Below are 21,217 nucleotides of genomic sequence, written 5' to 3'. Positions count from 1 at the left end.
TCCAGGCCCTACTCAGTCACTCAGTTACCCTTTCCGTTCTCCATTTCTTGACTGTATCACTACCCAGTCTCTGTCCAATAAACAGCACGACTGGGAACCTCCTGACTGAGAAAAATGTAATTTAATTTTGCTAAATTTTATTAATCTGCAAACAACTCGTGAAAAGTTAACAGATTGATGGGTCTTTGTCAAAGTTGTTTTTGAGTTAGCTGTAACATTACTGGGCAGAGCTATGTATCAATAGGCAATCTGTTGCCACTAACGTGGTTTGTTGGAGGTCTTAGGAGATACTGCACTATTGCTTTCACTTGGATCACCTGTACTTTTCCTGCCATATAGTCAGTGACCCATTTTCTTCTTTCGCTGCCGGGAGAGGCGGGGTTGGCATTTCAGTTTTAAGAGTTTGTAATCTCCAGATTGCTTTACAGCTTTGATACTTGATGTTTATCTCCTGAAGAGCTCCTGAGAACGAAGAATGAATCAAGGTGTGGGGAACGCTGGAGCAGATCGACAGTGTGCAATTACAGGCAGACTGGTTGGGAAAGCGGCGCGGAGCCCAGAGTCTCAGTCTGTCTTCTGAATCATAACAGAAAGTTAGTGTGTGTTGGAGAAATGACTGACGGGGCAAACCAGAGCCTGGACCTTTACTGCGACTCCAGCCCACCCAAAGCCTTGGATGTTTTAAAACGTGAGTAAACAAATTGATTTTAATTCCGTTTTTGCCGGCATAATCCATGATTATTGGGATTTGTGAATCAGCCACTGGCAAGAAAATGAAGATGCTGCTAACTCCTCCAGTTCTCAAAGAGGCTGCACTCAAACTGACCATGTAAAGTAGACTGGAAGTTCGCACTGACCTCAAGATGACCAGAGCAGCCGAGAGCCGGGCCCCGAATTGAAGTCCGTCCAATGTGATGGAGGGTGAAAGAGGCCGGCGGCTCAGCCGCTGCTTCCCCGGCCCCGGGAAAGACTCGATGCCGCAGGCGGCACTGGCTGAGGAGCGGAGCTGATGCGGGGAGGGGATGGGACGGGCGCGGGCAGTTCTGAGGCTGCAGTTAGAAGAAAACTCACGGGCTTTCTGAGCTCAGGGGCATTGCTTATTTTCCGGCCTCTTCCGAGAAGTAGCCCCCGACCCATTCTAAATTAGCTCAACCCTTCTTGTAGATGATGTAGTGAAAGGCAGGAACTTTGCTAGACCAGCACAGCGCAGTAGCACCGCAACCTCACAGCTCCAGCGACCGGGTTCAATTCTGGGTACTACCTGTGCGGAGTTTGCAAGTTCTCACTGTGACCGCGTGGGTTTCTGCCGGGTGCTCCGGTTTCTTCCCACAGCCAAAGACTTGCAGGTTGATAGGTAAATTGACCATTGTAAATTGCCCCTAGTGTAGGTAGGTGGTAGGAGAATGGTGGGGATGTGGTGGAGAATATGGGATTAATGTAGGATTAGTATAAATGGGTGGTTGTTGGTCGGCACAGACTCGGTGGGCTGAAGGGCCTGTTTCAGTGCTGTATCTCTAAATAAATTAATTAAATCAACCCAGTCATACAGCAATAACAGCAACATACAATTTTAGCTTTGAACCGTTCAGGAGCAACGATTTCTTTTCTGTCCTTTTCAGATTTTTTTGTGATAATCTATCACAGGATATGCTGTTCCAGTTTATAGAGCAGGTCAAGGGTTAACTGAACTTCTCTACCTTGTCAGTACTGTAACTTAGTTCAAGATCGTTCTAAAGGTGCAATCAGCAAGTAGTAAGGATACATTTACAATTCAACTGTCAGTATGAAATAGTTTTGTTTGGCACCTAGCTGCAGTTCCAGTGTGACTGCAGCCTGAATCTGCTGTCTAGACCTGATCAAATACTGCAACCTGGTGGAGTGAGACTCCAGAGGATGCAGTCTTGCATTGCTTCACTTCGGGTCTCGTTCCGGCTTTTGCACCTAATTTTTGCTTCAAGTTTACAATTGGTGAAAATGTTTTCATTCTATATTGATGCCGAACTTGTGGATTGTGAATGGACTACATCAGAAATGGATAAGAAAAAGATATTATTAGTCGTGCTTCTTTGTAACTCTTTGTAAAAAGAATAACTGCTTCCAGCAATGATTCCCCCAAATTTCTAACATCTGGTTGAAAAACGGTACTGCCAAAGCCTCTGGGGCAGCTCACGTGCGGCTGTCTTGACTAACAAATGTCGAAGAAAAACCTTAGAGGTAAATATTGATTTCAAAATAAAGCAAATTTCACTGATAGTGAAGCCTTTATTTAGAGAGTTAGCAGGTAATAAGTGTTTCAGCACAGGTTGAATCTTCGCACAATTCTGAGCTCTACATACAATCAGTTGCTCTGCAAAATAAGTCAAGTGGGCTTCTTGGCAGGCCCCATAGTTATAAAAAATATTTCAACCACATCCCGACTACAGCATTGCAATGTCAATACAATTGTTGCCAGTGATTGCGAAACATCATCAAAACGTGTGGCTTCTATTAACTTTAAATAAAGAGGACTCTTTTTCATAAGGGAAGAAAATCAGAATTGCACTTATGTAACATTTATCTGATCTGAAAGGACTTCATACAATGAATTACTTTTTTTTGAAGTACAGTGACAATTGTTACGTGGTTGCAGTATATTGTTTATTTTGATACTGTTAGTTTTTCCTAAACATTTTGTTTTCTTAAATATTTGAGAATAAAATCTTAGAGAATCACAAAAATAATGAAGTACATACAACAAAGCAACTTATATTTTATAGCACCTTTAAAGAAATAAAACGTCCCTAGGCACTTCAAAGGAGCATTATAAAACAAACTATGACAGGGAGCCACATAAGGAGAGATTAGGTCAGATGACCAAAAGCCTGGTGCCATGTTTTAAGGAGTGTCTAAAAGGAGGAAAGCGAGGAAGTGAGGGTGAGAGGTGTAGGGAGGGTATTTCAGAGCTTAGGGTCCGGGCAGCTGAAATGAAGTTGTTACGACCGGGGCGGAAGGAGTGCACTGTCTTTTCTAGTTCCACTTCTCCACAGGTTACAACATATATTTAAATGTTTACCCAGTTACCAATATGGTCAATCAAAGACCCTTTATCCCAGAATAAAATACACCAACCAGGATTCTTTAATAAACAACAAAACTATCAGTTTATTAGAAAACAAGACATAACTAGTAATGAAGCAAAGCATTAACACACAGATTGAAATATGAAAGTGTCCTTTTACCATAGCTCCTCACACACACACACTGGTTAACCGGCAATAATTGAGATTTTCTTTTCAGAGCTCTGTTACAAAAAAGACAAAAAAGAATACTTTGGCCAAATACTTGCTAATTCTTGAAGAAAAAAAGAGAAGATCCGGAAAGATGTCAGATGTACTTTTTGGTTTGGTTTCCCAAATATGCGTAGACGGATGTCATTGGGCTCTTTCTCTGGAGCAATTCGTTCAGGTGGCGTTGAGGATTTATCCGGCAGGTTTTTCCGGCATCTCAGGAGAAATGTGGCAACTGGGGTTTCAAGCAGGCCTTTCAGGAATGTAGCATCAGTTTCTCATTTTCTTACATTCGCTTCAAAGAGCTTCTCAAAGAGATGGAAAAACTGACAGGCTTTTCAAAGAGATGGAACAGGCTGAGCTGGGGTTTTGTCCTTCAAGTTGATTTTTAAAACTCCAACTGACTGTCCAAAGTGAAACCAAAAATAATCTCAAGAGTCAAGCCTGCCGACGCCTATAAATCCTGACCTGTCACTTCTCTGTAAACATCTTCTCCAAGTCAAAAAACCCTTGCTGGGTATTTATCTGAAGACAGGTGACTTCTAGTAAGGACTGTTTACAAACCAAAAGACCTTGCGATGACCTCTTTAAAAAAAAACACAAAGTCCAGCATCTATGGAATCTTTTTTTCAGTTTTAAAACACAAGTCCTCAAAATGTAACAGAAAATGGAAGTACTTTCGTAACAATGTTCACCAATGATGGAGCGATTAAAATTGGGGATGCTCAAGAATCCAGAATTAGATGAGTACAGATATCTTGGAGGGTTGTGGGGCTGGAGGAAATTACAGATAGGGAGGAATGAGGCCATGGAACATAGGAACGTAGGAAATAGGAGAAGGAGTAGGCCATTTGGCCCCTTGAGCCTGCTCCGCCATTCAACTAGATCATGGCTGATCTTCTACCTCAACAACATTTTCCCACACTATCCCCAAAACCCTTGATATCTGTAATATCTGGATATCTATCGATCTCTGTCTTGAACATAATGACTGAGCCTCCACAGCCCTCTGGGGTGGAACATTTCACAGATTCACCTCCCTCTTATTGAAGAAATTCCTCCTCATTTCAGTCCTTAATGACCTACCTCTTATTCTGAGACTGTGTCCTCTGGTTCTAGACCCCCACCTCCCACCAAGCCAGGGAAAACATCCTTCTTGTATCAACTTTGTCAAGCCCTGTAAGAAATTTATATGCTTCAAGGAGATCACCTCTCATTCTTCTAAACTATAGAGAATAAATGCCCAGTCTCCTCAATCTCTCCTCATAGGATAACCCTGCCATCCCAGGAATCAGTCTGGTGAACCTTTGTTGCACTTCCCTCTATGGCAAGTATATTCTGCCTTAGGTAAGGAGACCAAATCTGTACACAATACTCCAGGTGAGGCCTCACCAAGACTCTAAACAATTGCAGCAAGACTTCTTTACAACCATACTCAAATCCTCTTGCACTAAATACCAACATACCATTTGCCTTCCTAATTGCTTGCTGTACCTACATGTTAGCTTTAAAGAGACTTATGAACAAGGACACCCAGGTCCCTTTGAACATCAACACTTCCCAATCTCTCACCATTTAAGAAATACTCTGCGTTTCTGTTTCTCCTACCAAAGTGGATAACTTCACATTTTTCCATACTATTTTCCATCTGGCATGTTCTTGCCCACTCACTTAGGCTGTCTAAATCTCCCTGAAGCCTCTTTGCATCATCCTCGCAACTCACATTTCCACCCAGTTTTGTGTCATCAACTAACTTGGAAATATCACATTTGGTCCCCACATCCAAATCATTGATATGGATTGTGAATAGCTGGACCCAAGCACTGATCCCTGCGGTACCCCACTAGTCACAGCCTGCGAACCTGAGAATGACCTGTTTATTCATACTCTTTGATTTCTGTCCGTCGACCAATTCTCAATCCTTGCCCCCAATCCCATGTGTTTTAATTTTGCTTACTTAACCTCCTGTGTGGGACCTTATTGAAAGCCTTCTGAAAATCCAAATACACCACATCCATTGGTTCCCCCTCATCTATTCTGCAAGTTACATCCTCAAAAAACTCCAACAAGCTTGTCAAACATGATTTCCCTTTCATCAATCCATGTTGACTCTGCCCAGTCCTACCATTATTTTCTAAGTGTCCAGTCATCACATACTTTAGAATAGATTGTAGCATTTTTCCTACTACTGATGTCAGGCTAACAGGTCTGTAGTGCCCCATTTTCTCTCTCCCTCCCTTCTTAAATAGTGGGTGGAGTTACATTTGCTACCTTCCAATCTACAGGAACCGTTCCAGAATCATTAGAATTCTGGAAGAGGATCATCAACGCATTCACTATCTCTGCAGTCACCTCTTTCAACACTCTGGGATGTAGATCATCAGGTCCAGGGGCTTTATCAACTTTCAATCCCACTAATTTCTTCAGTTCAACTTTTTGACTAATATTAATTTCTTTCAGTTCTTTATTCTTATTAGTCCCTTGGTTCTTTAGTATTTCTGGGAGTGTTTTTGTATCTTCCTCCATGAAGACAGACACAATGGCTGGAATTTTACCTTCTCAAATAGGGTGACCTCGGAGGCGGCTGCAGCGAAAAATGGTGGGCGATGATGTCGGAATGGGTCCCCGACTTAATAACGCCAGATCGCCATTTTACATTCGTCAGACAGTGGGCGAGATGGGGACACCGCTCGCCGTCTGACTTAAGACAACTGATGGCCAATTGAAGTGATTTAAAAAGCCAATTGATAGCCATTTTACGTCACCTGTTCCATTTTACGTCTGTGTACAGGTCACATGGCGGGGGAGGGAGGAGGGTGTTGCAGACCCGGCAGCTTTAAATGAGTGGCAACCACTCTCTCACTGAAGGAGTTAGAGGTACTGGAATTTTCTGTTTTGCATGTTTTATTTAGCTACAAATTCCAAGGTTGGGTCTATTACTAATTTTTTTAATATAGTAAGGAGTGGTGTTTAGGGAATCAAGGTCCCTAGTGTAAATAACCTCAATTTTTTTGGAGTAAATTAAGGATAAGTCATTGCAGCGCAGCTCGGAAACCTGGAGTGCTCCTCCTGTGCAATGTGGGAAGTCAGAGACACTTCCAGTGTCCAGGGCGAACTCGTGTGTAGGAACTGTCTCCAGCTGCAGCTACTCGAAATCCGCGTTTCGGATCTGGAGCGGCGGCTGGGGACACTGTGGAGCATCCGCAAGGCTGAGATCATCGTGGATAGCACATACAGGAAGGTGGTCACACCGCAGGTAAAGACTGCTCAGGCAGAAGGGGAATGGGTGACCGCCAGGCAGAGTAGAAGAACTAGGCAAGTAGTACACGTGTCCCCTGGGTCCATCTCCCTTTCTAACAGATATTCCACTTTGAGTACGGTTGGGGGGATAGCTTCTCAGGGAATGCAGCAAGAGACAAGTCTGTGGCACCATGGGTGGCTCAGCTGCACAGGAGGGGAGAAAAAAGAGTGGGAGAGCTATAGTGATAGAAGATTCTATCGTAAGGGGTACAGATAGGTGTTTCTGTGGCCGCAAATGTTGCTTCCCTGGTGCTCGGGTCAAGGATGTCACGGAGTGGCCACAGGACATTCTGAAGGGCGAGGGTGAACAGTCAGAGGTCGTGGTTCACAATGGTACCAATGACATAGGTAGAAAGAAGAATGAGGTCCTGCAACAAGAAATTAGGGAGCTAGGTAGCAGATTAAAAAGCAGGACCTCAAAGGTTGTAATCTCTGGATTACTCCTGGTGCCAGGTGCTAGTGAGTATAGGAAAGGAGGATAGAGCAGATGAATGCATGGTTGAAAACATGGTGCAGAAGGGAGGGCTTTAGTTTCCCGGATCACTAGGTCTGTTTCTGGCGAAGGTGGGACCTGTGCAAGTTGGACGGGTTACACCTGAACTGGAATGGGTCCAACATCCTTGCTGGAAGGTTGGCTAGAGCTGTTGTGGGGGGTGGAGGGGGGGGTTAAACTAATTTGACAGGGGGATGGGATACAGAGTGGAGGTACAGTAGGGGTGATGCAGTCAAATATAGAAGAGAAACTGAGTCAGTCTGGAAGGCAGATCAAATATAGGGATGATTCCTTAGAAGGTTCCTCAAATGAGGCTATATGAGTAGAACCTAAAAACAAAAAGGGGGCAATCACTTGGCTGGGAGGGTACTACAGGCCTCCAAATAGTCAAGGAGAGATAGAGGAGCAGATATGTAGGCAAATCTCAGAGAGGTGTAAAAATAATAGGGGAATAATAGTCGGGGATTTCAACTTCCCCAATATTAACTGAGATAGTCTTAGTGCAAAAGGCTTAAAGGGGGCGGAATTATTAAAGTGCATACAAGAGAGCTTTTTGAGCCAGCACGTAGAAAGTCTTACAAGAGAAGGGGCGGAACTGGAGCTAATCCTTGGGAATGAAGCTGGACAAGTGGTAGAAGTGTCAGTGGGGGAGCATTTCGGGGATAGTGACCATAACTCTGTAAGATTTAAGGTAGTTATGGAAAAGGACAAAGATGGACTGGAAATAAAGGTACTGAACTGGGGGAAGGCCGATTTCAATAAGATAAAACAGGATCTGGCCAAAGTGGACTAGGAACCGCTACTTGTAGGAAAGTCTACATCAGACCAGTGAGAGTCAATCAAAAAGGAAATAGTGAGCTGTCAGGACCAACATGTTCCCATAAAGGTGAAGGGTAGGACCAACAAGTCCAGGGAACCCTGGATGTCAAGGGATATAGAGGATTGGATAAGGAAAAAAAGGATGCTTATGGCAGACTCAGGAGGCTGAAAACAGCGGAGGCGCTAGAGGAGTATAGACAGTGTAGGGGGGTACAAAAAAAGTAATTAGGAGAGTGCAGAGGGGGCATGAAAAAACACTGGCGGGCAAGATAAAGCAAAATCCCAAGGCATTTTATAAGTATATTAAGGGCAAGAGAATAACCAAGGAAAGAGTAGGGCCCATTAGGGACCAAAGTGGCAATCTGTATGTGGAGCCGGAGGATGTAGGTGAGGTTTTAAGAGATTACTTTTCATCTGTGTTCACTATGGAGAAGGACGATGTAGGTGTAGAGATCGGGGAGGGGGTTGTGATATACCTGAACATATTAGCATTGAAAAGGGAGGCGGTATTAGCAGTTTTAGTGGGCTTAAAATTGGATAAATCCCCAGGCCCAGATGGGTTGTATTCCAGGCTGTTATGTGAGGCAAGGGAGGAGATAGCAGGGGCTCTGACACAAATTTTCAAATCCTCTCTGGCCACAGGAGAGGTGCCAGAGGATTGGAGGACAGCGAATGTGGTACCATTATTCAAGAAGGGTAGCAGGGATCAACAATATAATTACAGGCCAGTGAGTCTAACATCGGTGGTAGGAAAACTCTTGGAAAAAATTTTGAGGGACAGGATTAATCTCCACTTGGAGAGGCAGGGATTTATCAGGAATAGTCAGCATGGCTTTGTCAGGGGGAGATCATGTCTAACAAACTTGATTGAATTTTTCGAGGAGGTGACTAGATGTGTAGATGAGGGTAAAGCAGTTGATGTCGTCTACATGGACTTCGTTAAAGCTTTTGGTAAGGTCCCGCATGGGAGATTGGTTAAGAAAGTAAGAGTCCATGGAATCCAGGGCAATTTGGCAAATTGGATCCAAAATTGGCTTCGTGGCAGGAGGCAGAGGGTGATGGTCGAGGGTTGTTTTTGCTATTGGAAGCCTGAGACCTGTGGTGTACCACAGGGATCGGTGCTGGGACCCTTGCTGTTTGTAGTGTACATTAATGATTTCGACGTGAATACAGGAGCTTTGTGATCTGTAAGTTCGCAGATGACACGAAAACTGGTGGTGTCGTAGTGAGGAGGAAAGCCTTAGATTACAGGACGATATAGATGGGCTGGTAAGATGGGCAGAGCAGTGGCAAATTTGCAGGTGACACTAAAATAGGTGGGATAAGAAATTTGCAAATGATATGGGTAGGTTTGGTGAATGGGCCAAAATTTGGCAGATGGAGTTTAACGTGTGAGGTTATCCATTTTAGTGGGAAGAATAGAAAGGCAAATTATTATCTAAATGGAGAGAAACTTCAGAGTACTTCGGTGCAGAGGGAGCTGGGTGTCCTCGTGCATGAATCACAGAAAACTAGAATGCAGGTGCAGCAGGTAATAAGGAAGGCAAATGGAATTTTGGCATTTATTACTAAAGGAATAGAGTATAAAAGTAGGGAAGCGTTGCTGCAACTGTACAAGGCATTAGTGAGACCGCACCTGGAGTATTGCGTACAGTTTTGGCCCCCTTAACTTGAGGAGGGATGTAGTTGCATTGGAGGCAGTTCAGAGGAGGTTCACTGGATTGATTCCGGACGTGAAGGGTTTGTCTTATGAAGAGAGATTGAGCAGTTTATACCTTTACTCTCTAGAGCTTAGAAGAATGAGAGGAGATCTAATTGAGGTATATAAGATGATTAAGGAGATTGACAAAGTAGACGTAGAAGGATGTTTCCTCTGGTGGGGCAATCTAGAACAAAAGGTCATAGTTTTAGGATAAGGGGTAGCAGATTTAAAACAGAGATGAGGAGAAATTACTTCTCTCAAAGGGTCGTGAGTCTGTGGAATTCACTACCCCAGAGAGCGGTGGATACCGGGGACATTGAGTAAATTTAAGGAGGAGATAGAGAGATTTTTAATTAGTAAAGGGTTGAAGGGTTATGGAGAACGGGCAGGAAAGTAGTGTTGAAGCTGAGATGAGATCAGCCATGATCATATTGAATGGTGGAGCAGGCTCGAGGGTCTGAATTGCCTACTCTTGCTCCTAGTTCTTATGTAAATGGAATTTAATCTTGAGAAGTGTGAGGTGATGCATTTTGGGAGGACTAACAAGGCAAGGGAATATACAATGGATGGTAGGACCCTTGGAAGTACAGAGGGTCAGAGGGACCTTGGTGTACGTGTCCATAGATCACTGAAGGCAGCAGCACAGGTAGAGAAGGTGGATAGGAAGGCAGATGGGATACTTGCCTTTTTTGGCTGAGACATAGAATATAAGAGCAGGGAGGATATGATGGAGCTGTATAAAATACTAGTTAGGCCACAGCTGGAGTACTGTGTACAGTTCTGGTTGCCACACTATAGGAAGGATGTGATTGCACTCGAGAGGGTACAGAGAAGATTCACCAGGATGTGCTGCAGCATTTCAGACATGAAGAGAGACTGGATAGGCTAGTGATGTTTTCCTTAGGGCAGAGAAGACTGAGGGGGACCTGATATTATGAGGGGCATAGAGTAGATAGGAAGAAGCTTTTTCCCTTAGCAGAGGAGTCAATAACTAGGGGGCATAGATTTAAGATAAGGGGCAGGAAGTTTAGAGGAGATTTGAGGAAAAACTTTTTCACCCAGAGGGTGGTTGGAAGCTGGAACATACTACCTGAACGGGTGGTAGAGGCAGGAACTCTCACAACATTTAAGAAGTATTAGATGAGTACTTGAAAAGCCATGGCATACAAGGCCACGGGCCAGTTGTTGGAAAATGGGATTAGAGTAGATAGGCTAGATGGCCGGCGCAGACACGGTGGGCCGAAGGGCCTGTTTCTGTGCTGTATAACTCTATGACTCTATATTGCTGGCTCACTAGGGCTCACTTGAGTGAGTAATACTCCTGGTAGGGCCACAGCTTCTGTGATTTATCCTGGGTAGGGGAGAGGGGGGGGGGGGGGGGGGTTGGTTGCGATTGCCTGTCCTTGCAGGAGGCAGTAAAAAGCTGTCCCCAGCACATCTTTGGGATGTTGCTGCCATGGGCATTACCCACTCTGGAGGAGGGTCCTCCAATGAGGAAGAGAACGGCACAAGGAGGGACAGGTGGCCAAGGAAATCAGCGACCTGCTGGTCAGCTGCAGCCTGGTAAAGGGGGAGGGGCAGAAAGGTCACAAAGTGCACCAGGAGCAAAGACCTGTGAGGAACCGAGTCTACCCAGTAGACAGGGTATACCCGCAGCGGTTGAGCTTCCTCTAGATGTCAGAACGTCAGTGCCTTAGAAGACTGCGCCTGTACCGAGAGACTGTGATATCTCTGTGTGAGATAATGGCAGCGGAGGTCAGCTCCAACTGCGTGAGTGACCATCCAATGCCGGTGGCGGTAAAGGTCACAGTCGCTCTGAATTTCTATGCATCAGGCTCATTCCAGGATTCTACAGGAAACCTGTGCGGAATCTCACAATCATCTGCACAGCACTGCATAAGGGTGGTAACTGCTGCCATATTCAGGCAGGTCAACCAGTTCATCAAATTCAAGACTGATTCGGCCAGTCAGGCTGAGAAAGCCAGAGGCTTCAGCGCCATTGCTGGGTTCCCCATGGTCCAAGGAGTAATTGACTGTACATATGTGGCCATCAGAGCTCCTGCAGGCCAGCCAGGGGCCTTCATTAATCGAAAGGGATTTCACTCGATGAATGTGCAACTTGTCTGTTACCACCGTAAAAGTATAATGCAGGTGTGTGCTCATTATCCAGGAAGCAGTCACGATGCATTCATTCTCCGGAACTCCCATGTACCAATGCTTTTCAACACCCCCCCCCCCCCAAGTCCCTGCAAGGATGGATACTTGGTGACGGGTTACCTGCTGAAGAGATGGCTGATGCCACCTGTGAGGAACCCATGGAATGAAGCAGAGGAATGGTGCAATGTGAGCCATGTTGCAACCAGAGTCACAAATGAACAGACAATAGGTCTTCTGAAGATGAGATTTAGGTGCCTGGATCGCTCAGGTGGTGCCCTTCATTATTCGCGAGCAAGGGTATTGTCATTGTCATTGTCTGCTGTACCTTACATAACCTGGCGATGCAGAGGGGGGAGGCCCTGGATGCTGAGGAAATTGTTCAGTGCGAGGCATTGTCAGATGAGGAGGGTGAATGGTTTGAGGAGGAGGAGAATGTGCAGCCACCTGGAAGCCACCAGGGGAAGCAGTTAGAGGTTTGCAGGAGTTGGGTGCAAAGGAGGCTTGGGAGTCTCTAATACTCAGCTGTTTCCCCTGACCTGAGGTTCATGAGCCATGTAGTCTGCCAGTGACCAACATGTCAATCTAACTTTCGGCATTCACATCTGCTGGAACCCCAAAAGCATTCACCTGCAATGGCTAATCTCAGCTGCTATGATCCACCTTTCCCTCTAACACACCATGGCCCACTGGTGCACCTCCCCCAAATCTCCATCTGATGCAGAAGAAAAAGTTCATCTCATACATCATCAGTTACTTGAGACATAAATAAGCAAAAGGAGAACTTTAATAAAGTTTGCGGAAGGTTGTACAAAAACTAGCATGGATCATAATCACACTGAAAGTGCTGACAGCCCTCTTAAATGACTGTCAGCACCTTCTTCCGGCTCTTGCCCACCCCTGCCAATGCTGACCTTCCTACCCACACATGCCTTTTCTATTCAGATGTCCGCCAGTGAGACGCTAATTGGATACCGAGTGCTCGTTGCAGCGGCAGTTGCATGCAGAGTGGGTGCACCTTCAGCACCTGCTTCCGGTTCCTGGACCATGGCCCGCCAGATCACATTAAATTCCGCTTTGTTTCTCTGCCATTTCTTTACTTTCCATTGTAAATTCCCCCATCTCTGCCTGGAATGGGCCCACATTTGTCTTTGCTAATCTTTTCCTTTTTACATATCTATAGAAGCTTTTACAGTCTGTTTTTATGTTTCTTGCTAGTTTACTTTCATATTCTATTTTCTCTTTCTTTATCACTTTCTTGGTCCTCCTTTGCTGAATTCTAAAATGCTCCAATCCTCAGGCTTACTACATTTTTTTGGTACTTTATAAGTGTTACGACCAGGTGAGAAGGGGTTTAGCATTTGCCTGGTTTAACCGTAACAGGGTTTAATTTGAAAACACTGTGTTTTTAGCTCCCCCTTAGTGAATCCTTGTTCACTCTCCAATTGTAAGGCAAAGAAATCAAACAGGTTTCCTTAGGTTTAAAGAAGAAAGGTAGAAGTTTATTAATCTTAAACTCTAATCCGATTAACGACTACGAATATGCGATGCGACCACGCTAGCATATATAAGCGATAAACACACATGCAGATAGAGACAGAAAAAGTAGAAAGAATAAAGGGGAAAAGTCTGAGGCAATATCTGGTAGTTACAGTCATTTACGTTCAATGTAGACTCTTTGGTTGCCAGTAAGTCTTGCAATTCATTGGGGCCCAGTTCGTGCTTCAACTTGTTCCGATGTAGGAGTCTTTTTTCTCTTGAGGTTTTCGTGTCTTCTGTGGCTTGGGAGAAAGCGAGAGAGAAAGAGAGAGAGAGTGGATTCCTTGTTCCAGCCTCAGTTGCACACTGCCTTCTGAATTCTAACTGTCCTGTGGCTAGTTCAAAAAACCTGGACCAGCCAGTTAGTCATGTGACCAGCTGGTGTAACCAGTCCTGACTCTGTGGATTGTATCATCTTAGGAGGGCCTGGACTGTGCTTCCTTACACCTTCAATGTCTGGTGATCAAAATCTATTTGGGTTAATTGGAGCAGGGAATAGCCTTTTGTCTCCACAAGCAGCATCTCTTAGTATGCAAATGTCCTTCTAGCCTAGTGTCTCGTGATCTTCAAACAAGTCATTTCTCCACTCCAGCAACAGTTTAAAATCAATGTTCATATGACAAAATAATATGCCTCATTCTTGGCAGGTGGGGGCTCTGCGTGACATAAGCCTCTTCCTTTGATCTAATACAATCTTCAACTTCTCTTGTTCGCCATGGTTGGATCACCTTTCCTATTGGGTTTTTGTGCCTCAAAAAATGCAAATTTGTTGTACATGACGTATTAATTCTTTAAATGCTAGCCATTGCCTGTCTACTGCCATACCTTTTAATATAGTTTCCCAATCTACCATAGCCAACTTGCCCCTCATATCTTTGTAGTTTCCTGTGTTTAGATTTAAGACACTAGTTTCAGGTTGAACTAGATCACTTTCAAACTTAATGTAAAATTCTATCATATTATGGTCACTTTTCCCTAGAGGCTCCTTGACAACAAGATTATTAATTAGCCCTTTCTCATTGCACAATATCAGATCTAAAATAGCCTGTTCTCTAGTATGTTCCTCAACATACTGTTCTAGAAAAGCATCTTGTATACGTTCCAGGAATTTGTCCTCTACAGCATTAATGCTAATTAGGTTTACCCAGTCTATATGTAGATTTAAATCCCCCATGATTACTATGTTGCCATTGTTACATGCACCTCTAATTTCCTGATTTATAACATGCCTTACAGGGATTTGAAAGCAAGTTTGAGAATTTTAAAATCAAGACATTGCTTGACCGGGAGCCAGTGTAAGTCAGGGAGAACATGGGTGATATGTGAATGGGACTTGGTGCGAGTTAAGACAGGGGCAGCAGAGTTTTGGATGACCTCAAGTTTACAGAGGATAGAATGTGGGAGACCAGTACATTGGAATAGTCAAGACTCGATGTAACAAAGGCATGATTGAGGGTTTCAGCATCAGATGAGCTGAGACAGAGCACCAAAAGTAGCGAAACATACTCAGCAAAATAAACATGAACAGAATATATTGATCATTTACCAAGGGAGGTAATGCATTTTGCATTCTTCTTCAATGAATCACATAACCCATATAGCTCCCAAGGACAAACTGACTCTCCTGAAAGGCTGCAGGATTCCCATGGTGTTACAAAAGTGCCTCTGTGTTTTGTTAAATAGATTTTTTGAGGATTCATTTTCGAAAGATTGAAAAAATGTTAAACTTTGGGGTTTTCAAAGGGGTCATGTCTAGACCACTTGACTTTGAAAAACAGTCCCTGGAAATGTTTTTTAAAAGGGACACTGAGAGGTCTTGTGAGGAAAACAAGCCTTTCTGGAAAACTCGACTTCCAGCAACAACAACAAGAAGCCTTTCTGGAAAACCATCTGACTTTCAGCTGAATAAACAACGGAGAACTTTGAACACCAGGAGAAGTTGGCTTACAAGGAAGTGACAGGCCAAGATTGATGGAAGTCAAAAGGTTGGCTTTCTGTTATCTGTTTCGCTTTTGAATTGTTTTGAGTTGGGGTTGAACAGTATAAAAATGGAGAGAACTTTCAAGGAGAGAAGAGAATTTCCAAGGAAGGACAGAAGATCACATCCCAGTTCAGCTTTCCAGCACCTGTCTAAAAGACCCTGAGAAGTCCACTGTGTCAACTCATCTCATCTCCTGTCTTTGAAGAAAAGCCTGCTAAATTAATTCACAACGCTGCCTGAAAAGAACTGTTCTAAAAGATCTCAGTGACCCATCTACGAGTACGCGGAGGCCAGACTGTATGCCAGTTTTAGAAGCACAACATGTCTCATCTGCTGTTTCTTCAAGAATGAGCAAGTATTCAGCCCAAGTGCTTTTTTGTCTGTAATAGAGTTCTAAAAATAAAAATCCCTTTATTTTTCCAGTTAACCGGTCTATGTGTATATGTGAGTGCGAGGGGCTAAGGTAAAAAGGGAACTTTAATATTTCAATCAGTGTGTTTATGCTTTACTTCATGACTGGTTAAGCCTTGTTTTCTAATAAACTGATAATTTTGTTTATTAAAGAAACCTGGTTGGTTTGTTTTATTCTGGGATAAAAGTTGAGTTTATGATTGACTGTATTGTTAAGTGGGGGAAAACATTAAACATATGTTGTGACCCCTGGAGAAGTGGAACTAGAATAAACATACACTCCTCGCACTTTGGTCATAACAGTGGGAAAAAGGGGGCGCCAATAATACAGCATTACAGAACCATTCCTGAGACACCTAGGAAATCTCTTGATTTCCTGCATAGCCAGTCTGCCCTTATCTTACCCCAAGCCTTCCCTTTGACACTAATTGTTCTGCTGTAGAAGATACTAATCAATATATTTATACTTAGCTTGTTAACTTCTATTTCTTCAAAATGCATTATATTCTGACTGACATTCATATTCAGTTGAAAAAAAAATCATTGGCTTGACATCTCCATCAGCAGTTACATTCCTGCCTTTCACCACATCATCTACAAAATATTTATTTGTGTTACCAGTTTCCTATCATTTTGCTTAATAATCTTTAGAAACCCTTTACATTTTCTGCTACGTATAAGATGATACTATTCCATTCACCTCTGTGGGACAATTTTTTGAAATTAACTATTCTCACGAAGATAACCACAGATGTCCAAACTTGCATTATATTTGGTATATGTTTCAAGATTTTCCCCCAAAAGTGCTCATTAAGATCTGATTTCCCAAATTAATATGGGCATAGCTAACCATTATGATATTCTCAAGACTGCAATAGTACAGTGCATTATTGTGCAGTACTCCTTCAAACACTTTCAAATTGCCTTCACAGATTAGGGAAAGGTAGCAAAGAAATGTGGCATCAAGTTATTGTTCAGAATAATTCAGATACCGAGTGAAATTAAAGTTCAGATCTTTAATAATGAGCACTGTGGCTATTCCAAAAATCTTGTATTTTTGTTGCACTATTTTTATGTTTTAATCCCTATTGTCACTAATTCCAAAAGAACTGAAAGGTTAGGAAAAGTCTCTTCACACAGAAGATTGTTAGGGCATTGAATACTCTTCAAAAAACAGTAGTGGAAGCACAATCCTAAGAACTTTTGGAAAGGAAATGGATAAATATCTGAATAATGATTTAAAGTGGTATATGGAACTGACAGGGGAATAGGACTAAATGGATAGCTCTTTCAGATAGCCAGTGCAGACACAATGGCCAACTGGGCTCTTTTTGTGACCTAAAACTTCAAGGAAGTGAAAAGAAATTTATAATTTCCTGCAGAGATAATGGCCGGAATTTTTCAGGCCCTTCTGCAAAGGGCTGGGATGTGGGAAGGCTGACAAAATAGCATGGGAAGGTGTCAGGGGAGTGCCCGACGTCTTACCGCCGCCATGCCAATTTGCCAGGGAAGTTGGCAGATTGGCCATCTGCCGATTGAACCACTTAAGTGGCCAATTAAGGGCTACTTCCTGCCTCAGATGGCCTCCCAGGTTCCAGGGATGGGAATGGGAGTGGGGACCCTCCTATATGGGCCCCTTGGTGGCAATGGTGCCACCAGCGCTCAGCAACGCCCCAACCCCCTCCCCCTCCCCCCCCCCCACCAATTGCCGGGGCCTGCCTGCCTGGCCCCGGCATCCCCCAACTCCACTTAGCTTTCTTAGAGGGTGCCCAGCCATTGAGTCGCCCTCTCCCCGTGTTGCAGTCTCAGCAATGATTGGGCTAGCAGCTCCAGGGGGTGGGCTGTTGTCCTTAATTGGATGGCGGCCACTTAATTGTTTGCTGCCAGTAATATAGTTCCCTCTGTCCCACTGCCAATTGAAGCGGGGTCACCTCCTGCTTTCAGCTCCGGTGGCAGCATTTCTGCCCTATCCACAATTCAGCCCAGTAATGTAACACTCTTTGTGTCGTGGGCAAATGAATATTACATAAATTTACAGGATAGAAACAGGCCATTTGGCCCAACTGACCTGTGCCAGTATTTATGCTTCACACGAGCCTTTTCCTAAACTACTTCATCTAACCCTATCTATATATTGTTCTTAAAGGATGTTTTTTAAATCGGTCATTTAATTGTTAAAAGAAAGGTATGACTTTTCATTTTTATCGTGTATAAGCAAACCTACATCTGAATTGGGTGTTATGGAAGTGATTCTGGTTTTTTTGGAAAATATTTTTTGAGAAATTCATAGTCAAACTGAGTAAATGTTGGACCAGTTTTTTTTTCAAGAGAATCATCAAAGGGACACTGAAAGAACTAGTTTGGCAATAACGTATACTGGTTGTCACATGACTCAAGTTAAAAATAGAACAAAAACCCAAGTAACAGGGGGAGATGCGGGCAGAGAAGTCTGTTGCACACCCATTGATTGGACAAGCCCGGCAGCAGCAGTGCGCACCTGAGAGGGCAGAAAGCTCACAAGCTTTTGGTGTTTTACTGTCTTGAGTGAGTGGCTCATAAAGTTAGCCTGCGGCTGAAGAAATGAGGAAGGAGAAAAGACCACAACCCAGCTAATTTTCCAGTATCTTGAAAAGACCTTGAGAAGTCCACTGTGTCAATTCATCTTGTCTCCTGTCTTTGAAGAAAGCCTACTAAATCAGTTCTCAATGCCACATGAAAAGAACTGTTCTAAAAGATCTCAGTGACCTGTCTAGGTGTACTCGGAGGCTAGACTGTATGCCAGTTTTGGAACAACGTATCTCACCTGCTGTTTTCTTCAAAAATGAGCAAGTAATCAGCCTAAGTGGGCTTTTTGGCTGTTCCAGTGCTCTGAATTGAAAAAAATCTGTTTTATTTTTCCAGTCATCCGGTGTACGTATGTATATGTGTGTGAGTGTGAGGGGCTAAAGTAAAAAGGGGACTTTAAAATTTAAATTTGTTTGTTTATTATTTACTTCATTACCAGTTAAGACTTGTTCGATAATAATTTTGTTGTTCATTAAAGAAACCTGGTTAGTGTGTTCTATTCTGGGAAAAATAGCATATATGATTGACTGTATTAGTAAGTGGGAAAATTTTAAAACATATGTTGTGACCTGTGGAGAAGGGGGACTAGTAAAACAGTGCACTCCTCCTGCCTTGGTCATAACAAGGCTGATATAAAATACAGTAAGGAAGCCTGCAGGGTCTAAGCCTGCTCCACAGGAATTGGCCAGGGTGAAGGAAATCCAACTGTACCCAAATGGATTTTATGTAAAATTGTGTTTTGGTTGCCTGTAAGTGATTTGTGTATTGTGTTAGATAATGTTCTCTATCAGCACTCACCTGGACTTTATATCCAATAAGTTTCACCTCAGACTGGCATACTTTGAATTTCTCACAGCTTAACAAATATTAAGTAAATTGAAGATGTAACATGAATTATAGGGCAGAGAAAAAGATTTGGCACCCTCCTTTAAGACACTCCTTAAAACCTATCGCATTGACCAAGATGTTGGTCATCTGCCCTAATATCTTCTTATGTGGTTCACTGTCAAATTTTGTTTTATAGTGCCTCTGTGAAGTGCTTTGAGGCATTTTAATACGTTAAACATGCTGCATAAATACAAATTGTTGTTGTGTTCTAACTACTAAGGATGTGAGGGTAGATTGGAGAAGGAAATCCAAGCTTTTGCGATCTGGTTAGTGGCAAGATTGAAGAAACATTTCCACATTCAGTTGTAAAATTTTGAACCCACCTGTCCAGTCTCCCAGAACCTAGAAATGGATGCCAAATGTTCCTCGGTTTTCTATAGGATTCTAGGAAATAAATCTAAGTAGAAATGACTCAGGAAACATTACGCTGCATGTTTCACTCTATTACCTAGAAAGCAATGCGAGATAATCACTAAACGAACCTTCGCAAACCACCATTGGGAAATTTGGGAAATTGCCAACAGGATTTCTGTAATTAGCTTTAAGTACCTCTGGGCTAAGGAAGAAATGAACCAACACTCGTTCCCACTCCTGGGGTTGAAATTTATACTCCCACCACCAAAATTGATATTTAGCATGGTGGCTCATTTAAATAGCCGGGGCGGACCGCCCCCCCCCCCATTCCCTCCGCCGATGACATGGAGGGGTTGGGCTGTCCGTCCCCAGCAATGACGTCAGCTGCCTGTGCGCAGGCGCTGATGCCCTTTTTAAAGGGCTTCGAGCCCTGGCAGTCAATTAAAAAATTTAAAGGAACATTTAATTAAAAAATTGCATGCATTTAATTTTCCCCTCTCCCACCTCCCAATAATCATAGAATTAATTACTTGCCCTCTGCCCTCCCAAAACACTTACCTTGTCCACCTGACCTTCCCCCCTCAAAGTACATAAACTTTAAACTTCCCACTCTCCCCTTCACCAATGCAAGTAGTTTGACCCTGCTTCCCCCACCCCTTCTTCGCACTGAGAAACTTACCTCCTCCCCCCTTCCCACCAGTGTTATGCTCGGTTCCCCAGACGGAGATCCGAAGGCACAGAAGTGCTGGCCAGAGCCATGAAGATTGCATTGGGACAGACAGTGGAAGCGTAAGGGTAATTAATTCAATTATTTCAATTTATTTACATTTTTTTCATTCGCTCATGGGATGTGGGCGTCACTGGCTAGGACAGCATTTATTGCCCATCCTTAATTGCCCTTGAGAAGGTGGTCGTGAGCCACCTCCTTGAATCGCTGCAGTCCATGTGGGGTAGGTACACCCACAGTGCTGTTAGGAAGGGAGATCCAGGATTTTGACCCAGTGACAGTGAAGGAATGGCGATATAGTTCCAAGTCAGGATGGTGTGTGCCTTAGAGGGGAACTTGCAGGTGGTGGTGTGCCCATGCATCAGCTGCCCTTGTCCTTCTAGGTGGTAGAGGTCGCAGGTTTAGAAGGTGCTGACTAAGAAGGCTTGGTGCGTTGCTGTAGTACATCTTGTAGATGGTACACACTGCTGCTACAGTGCATCGGTGGTGGAGTGAGTGAATATTTGGGGATGGGCTGCCAATCAAGTGGGCTCCTTTGTCCTAGATGGTGTCAAGCTTCTTGAGTGTTGTTGGAGCTGCACCCATCCAGGCTAGTGGAGAGTATTCCATCACACTCCTGACTTGTGCCTTGTAGATGGTGGACAGGCTTTGGGGAGTAAGGAGGTGAGTTACTCGCCGCAGGATTCCTAGCCTCTGACCTGCTCTTGTAGCCATGGTACTTATAATGACTGCTCCAGTTCAGTTTCTGGTCAATGGTAAGCCCCAGGATGCTGATAGTGGGGGATTCAGTGATCGTAATGCCATTGAATGTCAGGGGGAGATGGTTAGATTCTTTCTTCTTTGAGATAGTTATTGCCTGGCACTTAAGTGGCAAGTAACATTCATACCACACATCAGCCCAAGTCTGGATACTGTCCAGGTCTTGCTGCATTTCTGCACGGACTGCTTCAGTATCTGAGGAGTCCTGCATGGAACTCAACATTATGCAATCATCAGCGAACATCCCCACTTCTGGCCT

At 43.7% G+C, this 21,217-nt stretch overlaps 1 protein-coding gene across 1 annotated transcript in view; it reads left to right on the top strand.

Annotated features, from left to right (window-relative positions):
- Positions 1-342: 342 nt before the first annotated feature.
- Positions 343-21,217, top strand: part of LOC137374447 (organic solute transporter subunit alpha-like) — a 37,811-nt gene continuing 16,936 nt past the window's right edge. Inside the window, exon 1 of the mRNA XM_068040573.1 lies at positions 343-688. Within this exon, the coding sequence (XP_067896674.1) occupies positions 613-688 (76 nt within the window). The 5' untranslated portion in view covers positions 343-612. The remainder of the gene's footprint in view (positions 689-21,217) is intronic.

This window comes from Heterodontus francisci, chromosome 10 (genome assembly GCF_036365525.1).
Source record: "Heterodontus francisci isolate sHetFra1 chromosome 10, sHetFra1.hap1, whole genome shotgun sequence".
In the NCBI taxonomy this organism is placed as follows: domain Eukaryota; kingdom Metazoa; phylum Chordata; class Chondrichthyes; order Heterodontiformes; family Heterodontidae; genus Heterodontus; species Heterodontus francisci.
Note: the sequence above shows the minus strand (reverse complement) of the source record. Positions and strands in the feature narration are given on the sequence as shown.